General features: G+C 64.9%; 1 protein-coding gene across 3 annotated transcripts; it reads left to right on the forward strand.

The window, feature by feature from the left end:
• Positions 1–314: 314 nt before the first annotated feature.
• On the forward strand, positions 315–7,016 carry LOC120408292. Of its 3 annotated transcripts, none has more exons than XM_039545031.1 (8): positions 315–472; positions 1,428–1,597; positions 2,436–2,507; positions 2,610–2,687; positions 3,539–3,595; positions 3,973–4,049; positions 5,606–5,682; positions 6,839–7,016. In XM_039545031.1, exons 2-7 carry the CDS (start codon positions 1,466–1,468, stop codon positions 5,676–5,678), a joined length of 489 nt encoding a protein of 162 aa, XP_039400965.1. In that variant the 5' UTR covers positions 315–472; positions 1,428–1,465; the 3' UTR covers positions 5,679–5,682; positions 6,839–7,016. The 3 variants fall into 3 exon arrangements, with proteins under 3 accessions (XP_039400965.1, XP_039400964.1, XP_039400963.1); XM_039545029.1 differs by lacking the exon at positions 315–472 and adding an exon at positions 533–710; XM_039545030.1 differs by lacking the exons at positions 315–472; positions 3,973–4,049 and adding an exon at positions 525–710.
• Positions 7,017–13,744: the final 6,728 nt, after the last annotated feature.

Consider the following 13,744-nt stretch of genomic DNA (forward strand, 5'->3'; position numbering starts at 1 on the left):
AGAGCTTGAGCCAGGAATCGCTGCAGAATCCAGCCCGTGACTTCAGGCCTGGCTTACGGGGGCCAGACACGCAGGCAGTCCCAGGCTGCTCGCTGACACAGGCCCTGCCCAGCACCCGCTTGCTGCGTGTGCCCTGCCCCGGCTGGCGCTGCCACGGGCACACAGGCCGGCCCCTTCCCCACGGGGCTCTCGGGGCGGACGTCATCAGGGCCCAGCCAGAGCCCTGACCTCAGGCCCCGGCAGGCTGCGGCGGCCCCCCAGGGCTCCATCCCGGGCCCCGTCTCTCTTGGGAACCTCAGTGCTGTGACCTCAGAGCCTTGGCGACAGAACCCCGGCGCAGGGAACCCGGCAGCTCCAGCGGGAGGCCATCTTGGGGTCTCCCCTCAGCGGCCCCATCTCTTCCCTGCTCCGTGAGGGCCCAGGGAGCCGTGCGGGCCGGACGGGACCTCCCAGCCGCCGGGGGCCTCGTCGGGTGAGCGCCTGGCCCTGGCACCTGGAGCTGGGCTGCTTGGTGGCCAGTGCCCATGGCCAGGGCAGGCCGCGCTGCCCTCCTGCCGCGAAAGGCATGGAAACCAGGGGGCTGGGGGGCTGTTCTGAAAGGACACGTGGCGCCTCCTGCTGGCAGTGGCCATCTCATGACGGTGACACCGGGCAGGCCAGTGCCAGCGGGCGGAGCGCGGGGCTGGGCGGCTCCGGCAGTCGGGCACAGGGTGAGATACGGCTGGAGCCTTTCTCTGGGGCTCGCTCCCAGCCAGGCCAGTCAGCGGGGAGCCAAAGTCCTGACTCGAGGCGGGCGGGACCCAGAACCTCAGATCCAAGCCCCTGGAGGTTCAGATCTGGGTTCGGGGCAGAACCTCCTGGCTTGGGCCCATCTCTGGCCATCACCTCTCGCTCGGTGGCTTATGTGCAACGAGTTGTTGGGTCTCAGGCCATTTCACCGGATGAAGGAAACTCATCACCACTGGCCCCACCAAGAGAGGCCAGGCCCTCCCCTCCCTCCCCTCCACATAGCAGGGGGCTCAGACACACCCCACGGCTCATGAGACGCCCTCCGGCCCTTGCCGAGGTGCAGGCTGGGCCCCAGGGCACAGATGGGTGGTGGGCCTGGCCTGGATTCTCCACCCTGGCTGTGGGTGTCTCCTGGAGTCTCTGCAGGCCTGGGGAGCATGGTACCTGGGCCTTTCTTGGGACATTACAGCCAGCACTGCCAGGCAGAGTGCACAGGGGCCCGGTTCCTTGGGGCAGGGACTGGGGTGGGATTTTTGTTTGGCAGTTGTACGGCACCTATCCCGAGGAGATCCGGGCCCTGGCTGGGCGTCGCGATGCTACGGCCATACAAATACTAGGATCCGTTGGTACCATTCTCCAGCGCCATCTCAACCTGTAGCCATGGCTTGTGAGCTGACCAGAGCCTTTGCCTGCCTCAGGAATTTCACCGGGACTGTCGCCCCGGGCCACGGCCAAGATGTACCAGCTCAAGATCCAGGCGGAGCTGCCGGTCCAGTCGGGGTCTGACATGCGTGCGCAGGAGCTGAAGGAGCTGCTGTGGTCTGGGGGAGAATGCAACGCCGCCCTGATAAGAGATGGCGCCTTCCGGGTCAGTGGGCGTCGGACAGGCTGCAGCATGGGCAGGCTGGGCAGAGAGAGGGTGCAGGGGCATACGGTACCGTGGCTAGCAGGGCCTTGTCCTCACAACGGCTGCGTCTCCCTTCCCCAGGAAGCCTCCCACTGGTGCCCTAGCAATGGGGGGAGCCCTAGTTTAGGCAAGTCCCTGGTGTTCTTACCACCACGTCGTGCCATTCGCCCCCCACTTGGAGCAGGGCTGACTGGCACAGACGTGAGTACGCCAGTGCCGTACCGGCGGTACACAGACATCGGGGTGGAGCTGCGCTGGTGGGAACGTGCTAGTGCTGAGAAAAGGTGGGGGTGGAACCCAGACTTCAGCAAATACCTGATCCAAGCGCCGACGGGCACGCTACAGAACAGAACTAGGGCAGCCGGCGAGCGTTGTCTAGCCAGCTCCCTCGCCCTGGAGCCACCCGCAGCGTAGGCAGAGCCCACTGACTTTTTAACTCACTAACGAGACCCCCTTCCCGACCCACGTTACAGTCAGAGCTGGTCCAGCAACAGTTGCTCACTGCTTGTGACTGCACCATGTCCACCTCCAGCCAGCAAGACCCAGCCCAGCCACTCAGGGTGTGAACACCCTGGTGCAGGCCATTTGTTCTGGCTGTATAACGGCGCCCCAAGGGAGGCTGGCAGGCGATGCGAGGCAGGGTAATGTCTGTCTGTCTAGATGAGCTAGGTGATACCTACCAATCAGCCATGTAATCTAGCGGCTGTGACACAGAAAGGGCAATGCCCACGCGGGCTCAGGGCAATCCCCGCTGCCCTCGCCTGGCTCTCATCGGCCATGGCCTCTCCTTTCCCTGCAGCAGAAGAAGCTGGCGCGACAGCTGGTGGAGGGAGGGGCGTGCAAGGAGCAGCTGATGGCAGGAGAGCAGCAGGTAGGGTTGGGGGCAGACGGGGTCTCTTCTCCCGTGTCCCTGCTGGGGACGTCCCCCCGGCCCCCTGGGATGGGACTCTAAGCATTTCTCACTCTGTTTCAGCCTCAACTCTTCCAGAGCGGTTTCGAGGAGAAGCTGGCGTTTCAGCCGGAGGCGGAGGGGACAGAGCGCCGCCCCAAGGCAGGGGAAGCACTGGCGTGGAATGGGGCGGGAGGGGGGGGACAGGCCCATGGAGGGCTCAGGTGTCACCCAGCAGAGGCAGTGCAGCGGGGTGCTGTGAAGTACCCGGGGCACGGCACAAGCTCAGAGCCAGCCGACCCTGCGTTTCACCCCCTCCCTGGGCGGAACCCGGCGGGCGGTGGAATACGCTCCCCAAACACCTCGCTTTCCAAGCAACGTCCGCAGCACCTGAGCATCCCTCCCAGGGTTTAGCAGGCCGGGGTGCAAACTGCAGGACTTGCTTGGAGGGGAGCCAGGCAAGTCGCTGCAAGGTTCATGGGCCTGCCACATTGCTAGCCTTGTCCCACCCCCGATCACTGGGGAGGGAGCGAAGCCCAGGCCCCCCCGACCAGTGCAAGCTCCCCTGGCTCAGCTGATGGCAGGAGGCCTTGCGGAGACCGGCCTCGCCAGAGGAGGAAGGGGGTCGAACCCCAGAAAACGAGGATTAATCACCCCCACCCAGGGCATCACCGTGAAAGCAGCAAGGGTTAGTCCCAGCTCTTCTCCTGCCAACAGTCGCCAGGCCCCTCCCTGCAGCCACTGCTGCTCCCTCATGGCAGCACTGTTTGGGGGTGGCCAGCACTCAGGGTGAGGTGTTACCCCTGCCCTCTGCCGCACGAGTGCCCTGGCAACAGCAGCTGGTCCCCGGCAGGGCTGTGTCTCCCCGAGCTGGGCTGCCCGGGGCTCTGGCATGGTGGGCATAGGTGGGCCGTAGGGGCTGGGCCCCTGGAGCTATCTCCCCCCCCCTCCGCCCATTGACCCTGCTGCAGGGGGGCCGAGCACTGATGCTGACCAAGGTCCCGTCCTTGCAGAGGCTGGTGCGTGGCCCACGGGAGGCCTATCGAGTGATGGACGCGGCTCTGCAGTGTGTGAGTGGAAACCTTCATCCCAGCTAGCGTCTCGGAGGAGCACCCCACCTGGGACTGGTGTGCTCCTGGCAGCCCCCCTGCCTGGCATCGACACAGGAGAGCGGGGCCAAGCTGGGCACCCCTGGCAGCCCCTTCCCCTTCTCCCTGAGCCACGGGGCTATCGGACAGCAAGGCCTCTCCGGCCAGGCCACGGCCCAGCTCACTCTCCTCCAAGCAGGGAGCGGAGCTGCCCCCAGACCTGCTCCGTGCTCTGCCCTGCCCCGGGGCACGCTGCAGGGACAGACAGAGCTTAGCCCTGGGCCCCTGCTAAACCGGCCGGGGGAGATGGCGCCTCGCGCCGCTGCCAGGCGCCCCTCTAGGAGAGCTCTGTTCTTCAGGCAGGAGAGCTGATGGTGGGGAAGGAGGAGCCGGGGGCAGAGCGCTGGCAGCTGCCAGGGGAGCCCGACGAGGAGGAGTGAGTATCGGCAAGGCTGGCCCGCGGTCAGACGGGGCGGGGGCGGAGATACTGTCACAGCCCGGCGGGTGCGGGGTCTGCCGCTCCCAGCGAGCCGGGGGCAGGTGTGTGACGGTTCGGGTGACCAGCAGGGAGGGGTCACTACGGCTGTCACGGGGTCCCCGGGCGCTGCTCTGGGACTGCTCCCCACAAAGCCAGGCAGGACTCTGGGGAGCCTCCTCTCCCTTGGAGCAGCCTGTCTGCAGGGCAAGAAGCTCCCACGGCTTCACCTCCTGGGTCTCTCCTTGGAGCATTCAGCATCCTCTGCCCCTCCGTGCGCTTCCCCCAGCGAGTCCGCCCAGGCGGGGTCCTGGGGAAGCCAGAGGGTCCTGCACCCCCACTGCGCAGTCAGACGTGACTCTCAGCCAGCCAGTAACACAGAGGTTTATTCGATGACAGGAACAGGGTCTAACACAGAGCTTGTAGGTACAGAGAACGGGACCCCTCAGCCGGGTCCATCCTGGGGCCCAACAAGGCAGATCCTCATGTCTGCCCTCACTCCCCATCCCCAGCCAGCCCCAGACTGAAACCCCTCCAGCCCCTCCTCTCTGGCCTTTGTCTCTTTCCCGGGCCAGGAGGTCACCTGATCTCTCTGTTCACCTTTAGCGTCCCATTGCAGGGGGAAGGGCCCCAGCCATTTGTTGCCAGGATACAAAGTGTCAGCTGTTTATGCACACTGGAGACTTAAGAACTGCACAGGGGAAACTGAGGCACCCACACAGCATGCAGAGGAAACATTAAGAACAGTCCCAGTTCGTCACAACAGCTACTCATTGCGCCGACACCACGGGGCTGGGTGCCGATCTGGGGGCCCGGGCGGGATGCGCAGTAATGTGCAAGCCATGGGGCGCTGGCACCCCACTAGCCCCACTAGCACAGCCAGCCTGTCTCCCCACTCACCCCCGCTGTAGCGAGATGGGTGTTGTCTAGCTGGGCTTTAGCTGTCCCGGGGCGGGGGACCCCATTGTTCCTGTTGGGAGATGGGAGGGGGGCGCAGCTCACTCCAGCCTGTGTTCGGGCCGTGCACCCTGAGAGGCAACCTGGGTTTTCCCTTTCATCCTACCCTGTCACGCCTAGCTACACCCCGTCCCATCCACGGGCTTGCAGCCTGCAGCGCTCTGTGCACCATCATCGGCCTAGCTAGTGCCAAGCCAGGCTACACCCACGGGGCTCTCCTGGCCCTGCAAAGCAGGCCGCTGCCCCGGGGGGGTTGGTGCTTAGGATGCCAGCATCTGGGACACTCACCATGTGCCATCCAGCTCCCCCCCACTGAGCCATCCAGCCCCCCCCACTGACCCATCCATCCAATAGTACCTAGCTAGCTACAGCTCAAGCGATGTCAGCCCCTGCATCCAGCCATGCATATATTGCAAGGTCCGTGGGGCAGGGGGCCGTCTTTGCCCTATGGCTGTACATTGCCTAGCACAGGGGGGGCCTGGTCCATGGCTGGGGTTACTAGGCCCTACAATAACGCAGCTAAGAATAACATTGCTTTCTCCTGCCTGTGGATTTTCCAGGATCTACTGGGGCTGCTTTTACTTCTTTCCTTGGCTCCGGATGTGGAGGAAAGGGAAGCGGGTGCAGCCGTGAAGAGGTACGTAGTGACTGCATGGCCCTTCACACCCCCCCCTCCCCCCCCCGCACACACACACAGGTGACTCCTCGCTGGGGAGGGAGGCAGGGACCGAGGGGAAGGGCGGACTCAGGGTAAGGGGCAGCATCGACCCTGCCGGACCCAGCCAGAGCCCCGTGTCCAGGCTTTTCCCAAGTGGCAGCTGGAAGCGAGACCCCAGCAGAGCCCTGCTGGAGGGCTGGACAGCAGCTCCCAAGAGGGAGGGGGCTGCTGCCCTGGGGGGCAGGGGCGACCTGCTCCCACTCCCCATGGGGGCACGCTGCAGGCCGCCTTGGCCTGGCTTGTGGCCCCAGTGTGAAATAAGTTGCCCAGGGGCTTTTCTGGAGCGACCTGACTGCGCTGGCCCTGGCCCTAACTAGCCAGGGCTCTGTCCCCGAAGGGGGGCCGTGGGGCGCAGGGCTGGGAGCGGCTCCCCCCCGCAGCGTGCCCCCACCGTGCGTTGTAATACAGCTCAGTGCAAGTGTAGCCATCTGGGAACAAAGCCCCAGCCACACCTACAGGATGGGGGCTCCCCCGGGAAGCAGCGACGCTGAGAAAGATTCGGGGGGGGGGGATGGACAATCAGCTGAACAGCCGCTCCCAGTGTGACCCTGTGGCCGTAAACCGGGGAATCTCCAGTAGGAGCAGGGAGGTGATTTTCCCTCTGCACCTGGCACTGGTGCGACCGCTGCTGGGCTCCTGGGCCCAGGTCTGGTGGCCACAGTCCCAGAAGGATGTTGAGAGATTGGAGGGGATCAGAGGCTGACGAAAGGACGAGAGCCCCCAGGAGCTCGGTCTGCCTAGCTGGGCAAAGGGAAGGTTACGGGGTGGCCTGATCCCAGTCTGAGAGCTCCAACGGGGGATATTTATTAACGAGCTCGTCAGGCCAGCAGAGGCAGGTCTAACAGGAGGAGGCAAGCTCTGAGGTGCTGCGGGGAGGGGGGGTTACGGCAGCCCCCGCAGCTGGGGACATGCCTCCCCCGTGCACTGAGTGTGGTGTGTGTCCCACAAGAAGGGGCACGTGGAGGACTCGGGGGGCTGGGAACGGGCCCAAGGCGGGGCCTGGGGTTGTGGGGTGCTGGCGACAGGGAGGGGTCAGAACTGGGGCTGCTTTAATGGCTCTGCCTGTTCCTTACAGCTCGCTGTGACCGGGGGCGAGCAGGCCCCAGCCCCTCCCCAGAGTTATACGCAGACCGTGCGGCTGCACTTGGCCCAGCCGCCTCTATTTGCATCTCCACCGACCCTGCTGAGCGCAGCAGCCGCCCCCTCGGGCCACCGCCCATGGCACCCCCAGGATTAAAGCACCTGACACCACAGCTCGTGCAAGGCCTCGTGCAAGGACTCGGGCATTGTTTCTGACCCGTCCCATGCAGGGCTGCAGTACCTGCCTGCTCCAGGAGGGGGCGGCACTGGGCCAGGGGCATCAGCCGCTGTTCGGGTCCTCGACGTTATTCTGGGTCCAGAGTAAAGCCCCCCCCCGTCTCTGGGCCGCTCCCCACGGGGATTGCTCAGGTCTCTCCTCTTGCCCCTTACGAATGGGACGTTTCCAAAGCGCCCTGAGCGTATAGACACCAGGCGAGTCCTGCCCCCCTCCCACGGGGGCCGGGGGCCGCTCCCCACCACAGCCTCTCGCTCTGCTAGGCCCATGGTCAGGCCTGGAGCCCGGCTACGCTCCAGCCTCCTCCAGGGAGATGCTGTGACCCCTCCCACGCCTGGCCTCTCACCCAGCCGCCCAGCAGCCTCCGGGGAGATGCTGTGACACCCCCCGCCCCCCCACGCCTGGCCTCTCACCCAGCCGCCCAGCAGCCTCCGGGGAGATGCTGTGACCCCCCCCCCCCCCCAGCGCCTGGCCTGCTCACCCAGCCGCCCAGCAGTCTCCGGGGCAGGCAGGGGGTTGTGTCTCCCGGTGCTAGGCCTGGCAGAAGCTGACTGAGCAGCTGGGCGCCCATGGGGGGTGGAGGGGAGAGCGGTGTGAGCTGGGCTCACGGCGGCTGCCTGAACAAGCCAGCGTTGGCTGAGGCCCTGGGCCAGGGCTGCTGCGGTGCTGGGCAGGGCAGAGGAATAGTGCCCAGTCCCTGCCCCGGTGCCACGGAGAGCCAGCTGCCAGGGACGGGCCGAGCTCCTGTGCATGGGGGACAGAGGCTGGCTGGTCTCTGGTGTGAGTCCTGCCCACGTGGTCCCATCTCTGGGCTTCTAGTGGCCTGAGGGAAGGCTGGGGTGGGGGGTCTCAGGAAACCCACCTCAGCTCAACCAGCAGGACCGGCAGGGAGTGACGGGGTCCCAGGGCTTGGCCACCATTCCCCGCACGGCCCCGCCACGCCGGGGTTAGCCGGGCAGGCAGCCCTGCCGCCATAGCTGTTCTGCAGCGAAACACAGGACGTGTGTGTGCCCAGGGCACCCGGCACGCGCTGTCCCCCCCCTGCCCCACTGTGTCGCTCACTGGGGAAAGGGCACCAGCCCACAGCTGTAAAACTGGCATTTGGGGAAGGGAAAGTACACGGCTGGGGCAGCCAGATCGTTCCTAAAGCCGATGGCGCCAGCTGGGCAGCGCACGGTCCAGCACCCTCCCTGCCTGGCGGGTGGGCCCGACTCCAGCCCGCCCTCAGCGCGCACTTGGCCAGACAGCTGCCTGCCTGCGAGGCACCGGTGGAGACGCCACACTGGCTAACCACCCGCTGTTCAAACGGCGCGGGCCCAGCGGGCAAACCGGCCCCTCCGGCTGGCTAGCAGGACTGCCCAGGACCGAGACCGTCGCAGGCCCAGGGCAGGCCAAGGATGGGCTAGTGCACGCTGAAGCCACCTTCCGCCAGAGCAGCGATTCGCTGGCCGACTCCGAGACTTGGACCCCGCCATAACCAGCTGCTGAGTGGGGCCCATTTGCGACCCAAAGCCTCGGGCAGAACCGGCTCCCGAGCCCCCCCCAGCGAGCGGGGTGCAGAGCCCAGCTGGGTAAGTGGGCAGGTCCTCAGGAGCGCGCTCACACCAGGTGCAGCTGGGAGCCGGCACACGGGAGCTGTCCCGGCTGAAAACCTGGCCCGACGGTGCTCAGGGGGCTTGGGGGGGTGCACCGGTGTCGCTGGGCAGAAGCTGCCCCCTTTGGGCCCCAGGACAGCTTGCCAAACCATCCGCGCCCGGTGCTCGTGGCTCATCCCAAGCCAAGCGCACAGACCTCAGCTCCGAGATGCTCGGGGCAGAGTCTCAGCTGGCAGAAATTGGCACATCCCTGGCGTGCTCGGAGCAGGGGGCTTACCCCACGCACTGCGGGCGGGTGCTCTGTCCCACACGCCTGCACTAGAGCCTTCCTCCCCTGGGCTGAGGGCTGCTTGCACTCTGCAGGCACTGCCAGGCGGGGGCCCGTGTGCCAGACTCGGGGGGGTCTCGTGCCTGCCGCCAAGCCCTGCCCGTTACAGTGCTGTAGCCCTGTAGCAATGCACACGTGGCTCAGGCAGACGGAGCCTGGGGGGGCCTCACGCTACATGTTTATAAGCCAAGCAGCTTGGCCGCCAGGAAGGGGTGTCAGGCTCCGAGCCAGCCCCAGCTGCATGGGAACAAGGCTCGGCTGCTGGTGTTTGAGCAGGGGCCAGCAGGCCTAGTAGGGTGGAGTTCCGGTGCCCCCACGTGTGCTGGGGCTCGACAGAGCCTTTCCAGCCAGGCCCCGGCTCCGGCAGGCTGGAGCGTGGCCAGGCCATGAGTGAGGGGGCTAAGCACGAACTGGGGGGAATCTGCCCCAGGCAGGACCTGCCTCCCATGGTGCAGGTGTGGCTGAGGAGGGGGTTTAGGGAGGGTTTCCACGCATGGGGGGCATGGCTGGCGATGGGGGGGCAATGGAGCCCCGAGGGAGTGGCCCCAGCAGCCCGGGGGGCAGGAGGAAGGGCCAGCGCCGGCCTTACCGCTCCCCAGCCGAGCTCTGTGCACGGGTAGGGAGGGCCCCGGCCTGGCGGCAGCAGGAATTCACATGTGGTGGCAGCATGCTGGGTGTGCCGGAGCCCGGGCCAAGGCAGCGCACGTGTGCTCACCGCTGTTCCCCGCCTCGCCGCACGTGCTCGGCGGAGGGATCTGGCTGCACAAAGCCTGGCTGCAGCCACGTGGCATGTGGCTTCCCCCTCAGACCCGCAGCCTTTAAAGAACCAAATCAGCCCTAGTGCAGGAGCACGGCTTGGCCCCAGGCCCCACAGTGCTGGGTGCTGTACCACACATGTGTGCACACACAGACACACGTGTGCACATGCACAGAGACACACACCTCAGGAGCCTCTGCCAGCCTCATCCCTCCAGGGGCCCCTTAGTTCCCTCCCCCAGTTCTCCTAGCGCCGCCCTTTGGGGCTCCAGGAACAGCTCCCCGTTTCGTGGCACCAAGCCCAGTGGCTGCCTTGCCCCTGCGCCAGTCACTGCTCCCCTCTGAACCCCCAGCTTGGCGAGGGCTCCTGGCACGCAGCCACCCAGCCCCGGGTGATGCACCATTGCAGGGGGCTGTGCCCAGCGACCCCTCTAACTTTCCCACCCACGTGCGCAATGAATTTTGTTCTGTGCAGCAACATGGAGGTGACGTGTGACACCTCACACCTGTGAGATACGCCCCGTGTGACACCTCACCTCCATATTGGCCGAGGGGTTCAGAGTGTGGGAGCAGGCCCAGGGCTGGGGCAGAGGGTTGGGGTGCAGGGCTGTGAGGGCTCTGGCTGGGGGTACTGGCTCGGGGGTGGGACCGGGGATGAGGGGTTTGGGGTGCAGGCTGCCGCCCCCACCCCCCAGCTCTCTCTCGCAGTGGCAGCTCCGGGGCTGGGGAGTGGGAGGCGTTCGTGGCACTGTGCAGAGCTGGGCCCTGGGGGGGGGGGGCTGGATGGACCAGGCACAAGGGGTGACTCGGGGTGCTGTGCTCAGGGCTGGCGCCCAGCTGCCAGCTGAGAGGGAGTCTGGGGAGCTCTCCAAAGAGCCAATGGCACCTGAGAGCCCCTCCCCGCATGCCCCAGGCGATGCCCATGCTCACCGTGTCTCTGCTTAGCGCTTCCTTGGCCGCAGCGAGCCCTCCCCCAGTCAGCACTGGGACTAGGGAGAGACCCCTGCCCGTGAGCACTTGAGGGGCTCGAAGATTGACCCAGCGGCATGGGGCGCAGTCCTGTCCTTCCCCACCAACCGCACCTGAATGCCCTGCACTGGCAGGGGAGGGGCCGCACTCCTGTCAATCACAGAATATCAGGTTGGAAGGGACCTCAGGAGGTATCTAGTCCCACCCCCTGCTCAAAGCAGGACCAACCCCAACTAAATCATCCCAGCCAGGGCTTTGTCAAGCCTGACCTTAAAAACCTCTAAGGAAGGAGATTCCACCACCTCCCTGGGGAACCCATCCCAGTGCTTCACCACCCTCCTAGTGAAATAGTGTTTCCTAATATCCAACCTAAACCTCCCCCACTGCAACTTGAGACCATTGCTCCTTGTTCTGTCATCTGCCACCACTGAGAACAGCCGAGCTCCATCCTCTTTGGAACCCCCCTTCAGGTAGTTGAAAGCAGCTATCAAATCCCCCCTCATTCTTCTCTTCTGCAGACTAAACAATCCCAGTTCCCTCAGCCTCTCCTCATAAGTCATGTGCTCCAGCCCCCTAATCATTTTTGTTGGCCTTCACAGGACTCTTTCCAATTTTTCCACATCCTTCTTGTAGTGTGGGGCCCAAAACTGGACACAGTACTCCAGATGAGGCCTCACCAATGTCGAATAGAGGGGAATGATCACGTCCCTCGATCTGCTGGAAATGCCCCTACTTATACAGCCTAAAATGCCATTAGCCTTCTTGGCAACAAGGACCACTGTTAACTCATATCCAGCTTCTCGTCCACTGTAACCCCTAGGTCCTTTTCTGCAGAACTGCTGCCGAGCCACTTGGTCCCTAGTCTGTAGCAGTGCATGGGATTCTTCCGTCCTAAGTGCAGGACTCTGCACTTGTCCTTGTTGAACCTCATCAGATTTCTTTTGGCCTAATCCTCTAATTTGTCTAGGTCACTATGGCCTCCAGCGTATCTACCTCTCCCCCCAACTTAGTGTCATCTGCGAACTTGCTGAGGGTGCAATCCATCCCATCATCCAGATCATTAATGAAGACGTTGAACAAAACCAGCCCCAGGACCGACCCCTGGGGCACTCAGCTTGATACCGGCTGCCAACTAGACATGGAGCCGTTGATCACTACCCGTTGGGCCCAACGATCTAGCCAGCTTTCTATCCACCTTGTAGTCCATTCATCCAGCCCAGACTTCTTTAACTTGCTGGCAAGAATACTGTGGGAGACTGTATCAAAAGCTTTGCTAAAGTCAAGATCTATCACATCCACTGCTTTCCCCATATCCACAGAGCCGGTTATCTCCTCAGAGAAGGCAATCAGGTTGCCCAGGCATGACTTGCCCTTGGTGAATCCAGGCTGACTGTTCCTGATCACCTTCCTCTCCTCCAAGTGCTTCAAAATGGATTCCTTGAGGACTTGCTCCATGACTTTTCCAGGGACTGAGGTGAGGCTGACTGGTCTGTAGTTCCCCAGATCCTCCTCCTCCTCCTTTTAAAAGCTGGGCACTACATTGGCCTTTTTTCAATCGTCCGGGACCTCCCCCAATCACCACGAGTTTTCAGAGATAATGGCCAATGGCTCTGCAATCACATCAGCTAATTCCCTCAGCACCCTCGCATGCATTAGATCTCAACCCATGGCCTTGTGCACGTCCAGCTTTTCTCAATAGTCCCTAACCTGCTCTTTCACCGCTGAGGGCTGCTCACCTCCTCCCCATGCCGTGCTGTCCAGTGCAGCAGCCTGGGAGCTGCCCGTGGCTGTGAAGCCCGGGCTTCTGCAGTGCCCCCCGCCGGTGCCCATGGAAGTCTCTGCCTGTAACACAGCAGCAAACCAGGCTCCTGGAGCCAGCGCAGAGACCCCCGCCCCAGCCTTTCCCCCAGGAGGGGTGGCAATCTGTGTGCAGCTCTGGCCCTGGCCAGAGCCCGTGCCCGCGGTGGGACGGGGAGAGCAGGGCCAGCCTTCGGGGTAGCCGTGGCCTGCTGGGGCAGTGGCCACATGGCCAGGATGGTGTTAGCCTGTGAAATGCCACCACAGAGCCAGCAGGGGGAGCCAGCATGCTGGGCCTGGCCCTGGCTTTGCCCCAATTAGCCGGGTGTGTTAACGAGCTGTAGAGCCTGAGGGTGCCCGGCCCAAGGGGGACCCCAGACACACAGTGCGGATCCCTCCAGCGGTGCCCCATGCCCACTCCCAGGGCGTGCGCCAGGACGGGCGCCCTGCACGTTCCCCCCGGCTTCCCGGGGCGCCCACCCGGCCCCTCAGCTCTGGAGCCGCGCCCGACGCCTGCCAGGCGCTGCACCCAGCCCAGGCCTCCGCTCTCAGCAGGGCCGGGCAGCCCGGACCCCTGCCAACCTCAGCCAGACACTGTGCCCAGAGCCCGCGCCAGGCCCCCCCATGGCCCTGAGCAGAGGGGCCCCCGAATGGGGCTTGGCACCTGGGGCGGCTGCCACCACACACAGGGCATGAGGGGCTGCCGGAGCCACGTTGGGCCTGTGCTGAGACAGGAGCCGGGGGAACTGAGCCCTCACGTCCCCCTTCCCGCCCCCCAGCTCCTCCGCGCTCCCCGCCAGCTCCAGCTCCGCCAGTTTCCGTCTGGATGTGGCTGCAGCCCCAGCCAGGTGCCAACACGTGGGAGCCAGTCCCGGGCGGCTGGAGAGTGGATCCAGGCAGCACCTCGGCTGCCCCCCTGCCTGAGCCCCTCTGGCTGGCAGGGGGCCCCGTCAAACCTCCCCCGGGGCCCAGCCGTCAGCGCAAAGCAGCCCCCCATGGCGCCAGGGCCCCCCATGGCGCCTGGAACAAGCAGCGGCAGGGCTGGCGGGCAGGTGGCCCCCCCTCAGGCCCCTCTTCTGAGGGGTCGAGCAATAACCAGCCCAGCCCCCACTGGCTCTGCCCCCGCGGCGCTGGGCACAGAGAGCCGGCCTGGACCCCGCTGTCACAACCCCCTTTATTGGGATCCCAGCGCTGCCCGAGGGGCCGGACAAGCCCGGGGAA

Source organism: Mauremys reevesii, linkage group 6 (genome assembly GCF_016161935.1).
Source record: "Mauremys reevesii isolate NIE-2019 linkage group 6, ASM1616193v1, whole genome shotgun sequence".
Classification (NCBI taxonomy): domain Eukaryota; kingdom Metazoa; phylum Chordata; order Testudines; family Geoemydidae; genus Mauremys; species Mauremys reevesii.

Coding starts and splice junctions, on each gene's coding strand:
- LOC120408292 (XM_039545029.1), top strand. CDS start 566: ATGGAAACCAGGGGGCTGGGGGGCTGTTCTGAAAGGACACGTGGCGCC. Junction 3,596..3,972: donor TGGACGCGGCTCTGCAGTGT/GTGAGTGGAAAC, acceptor TCTGTTCTTCAG/GCAGGAGAGCTGATGGTGGG. Junction 4,050..5,605: donor GGGGAGCCCGACGAGGAGGA/GTGAGTATCGGC, acceptor TGGATTTTCCAG/GATCTACTGGGGCTGCTTTT.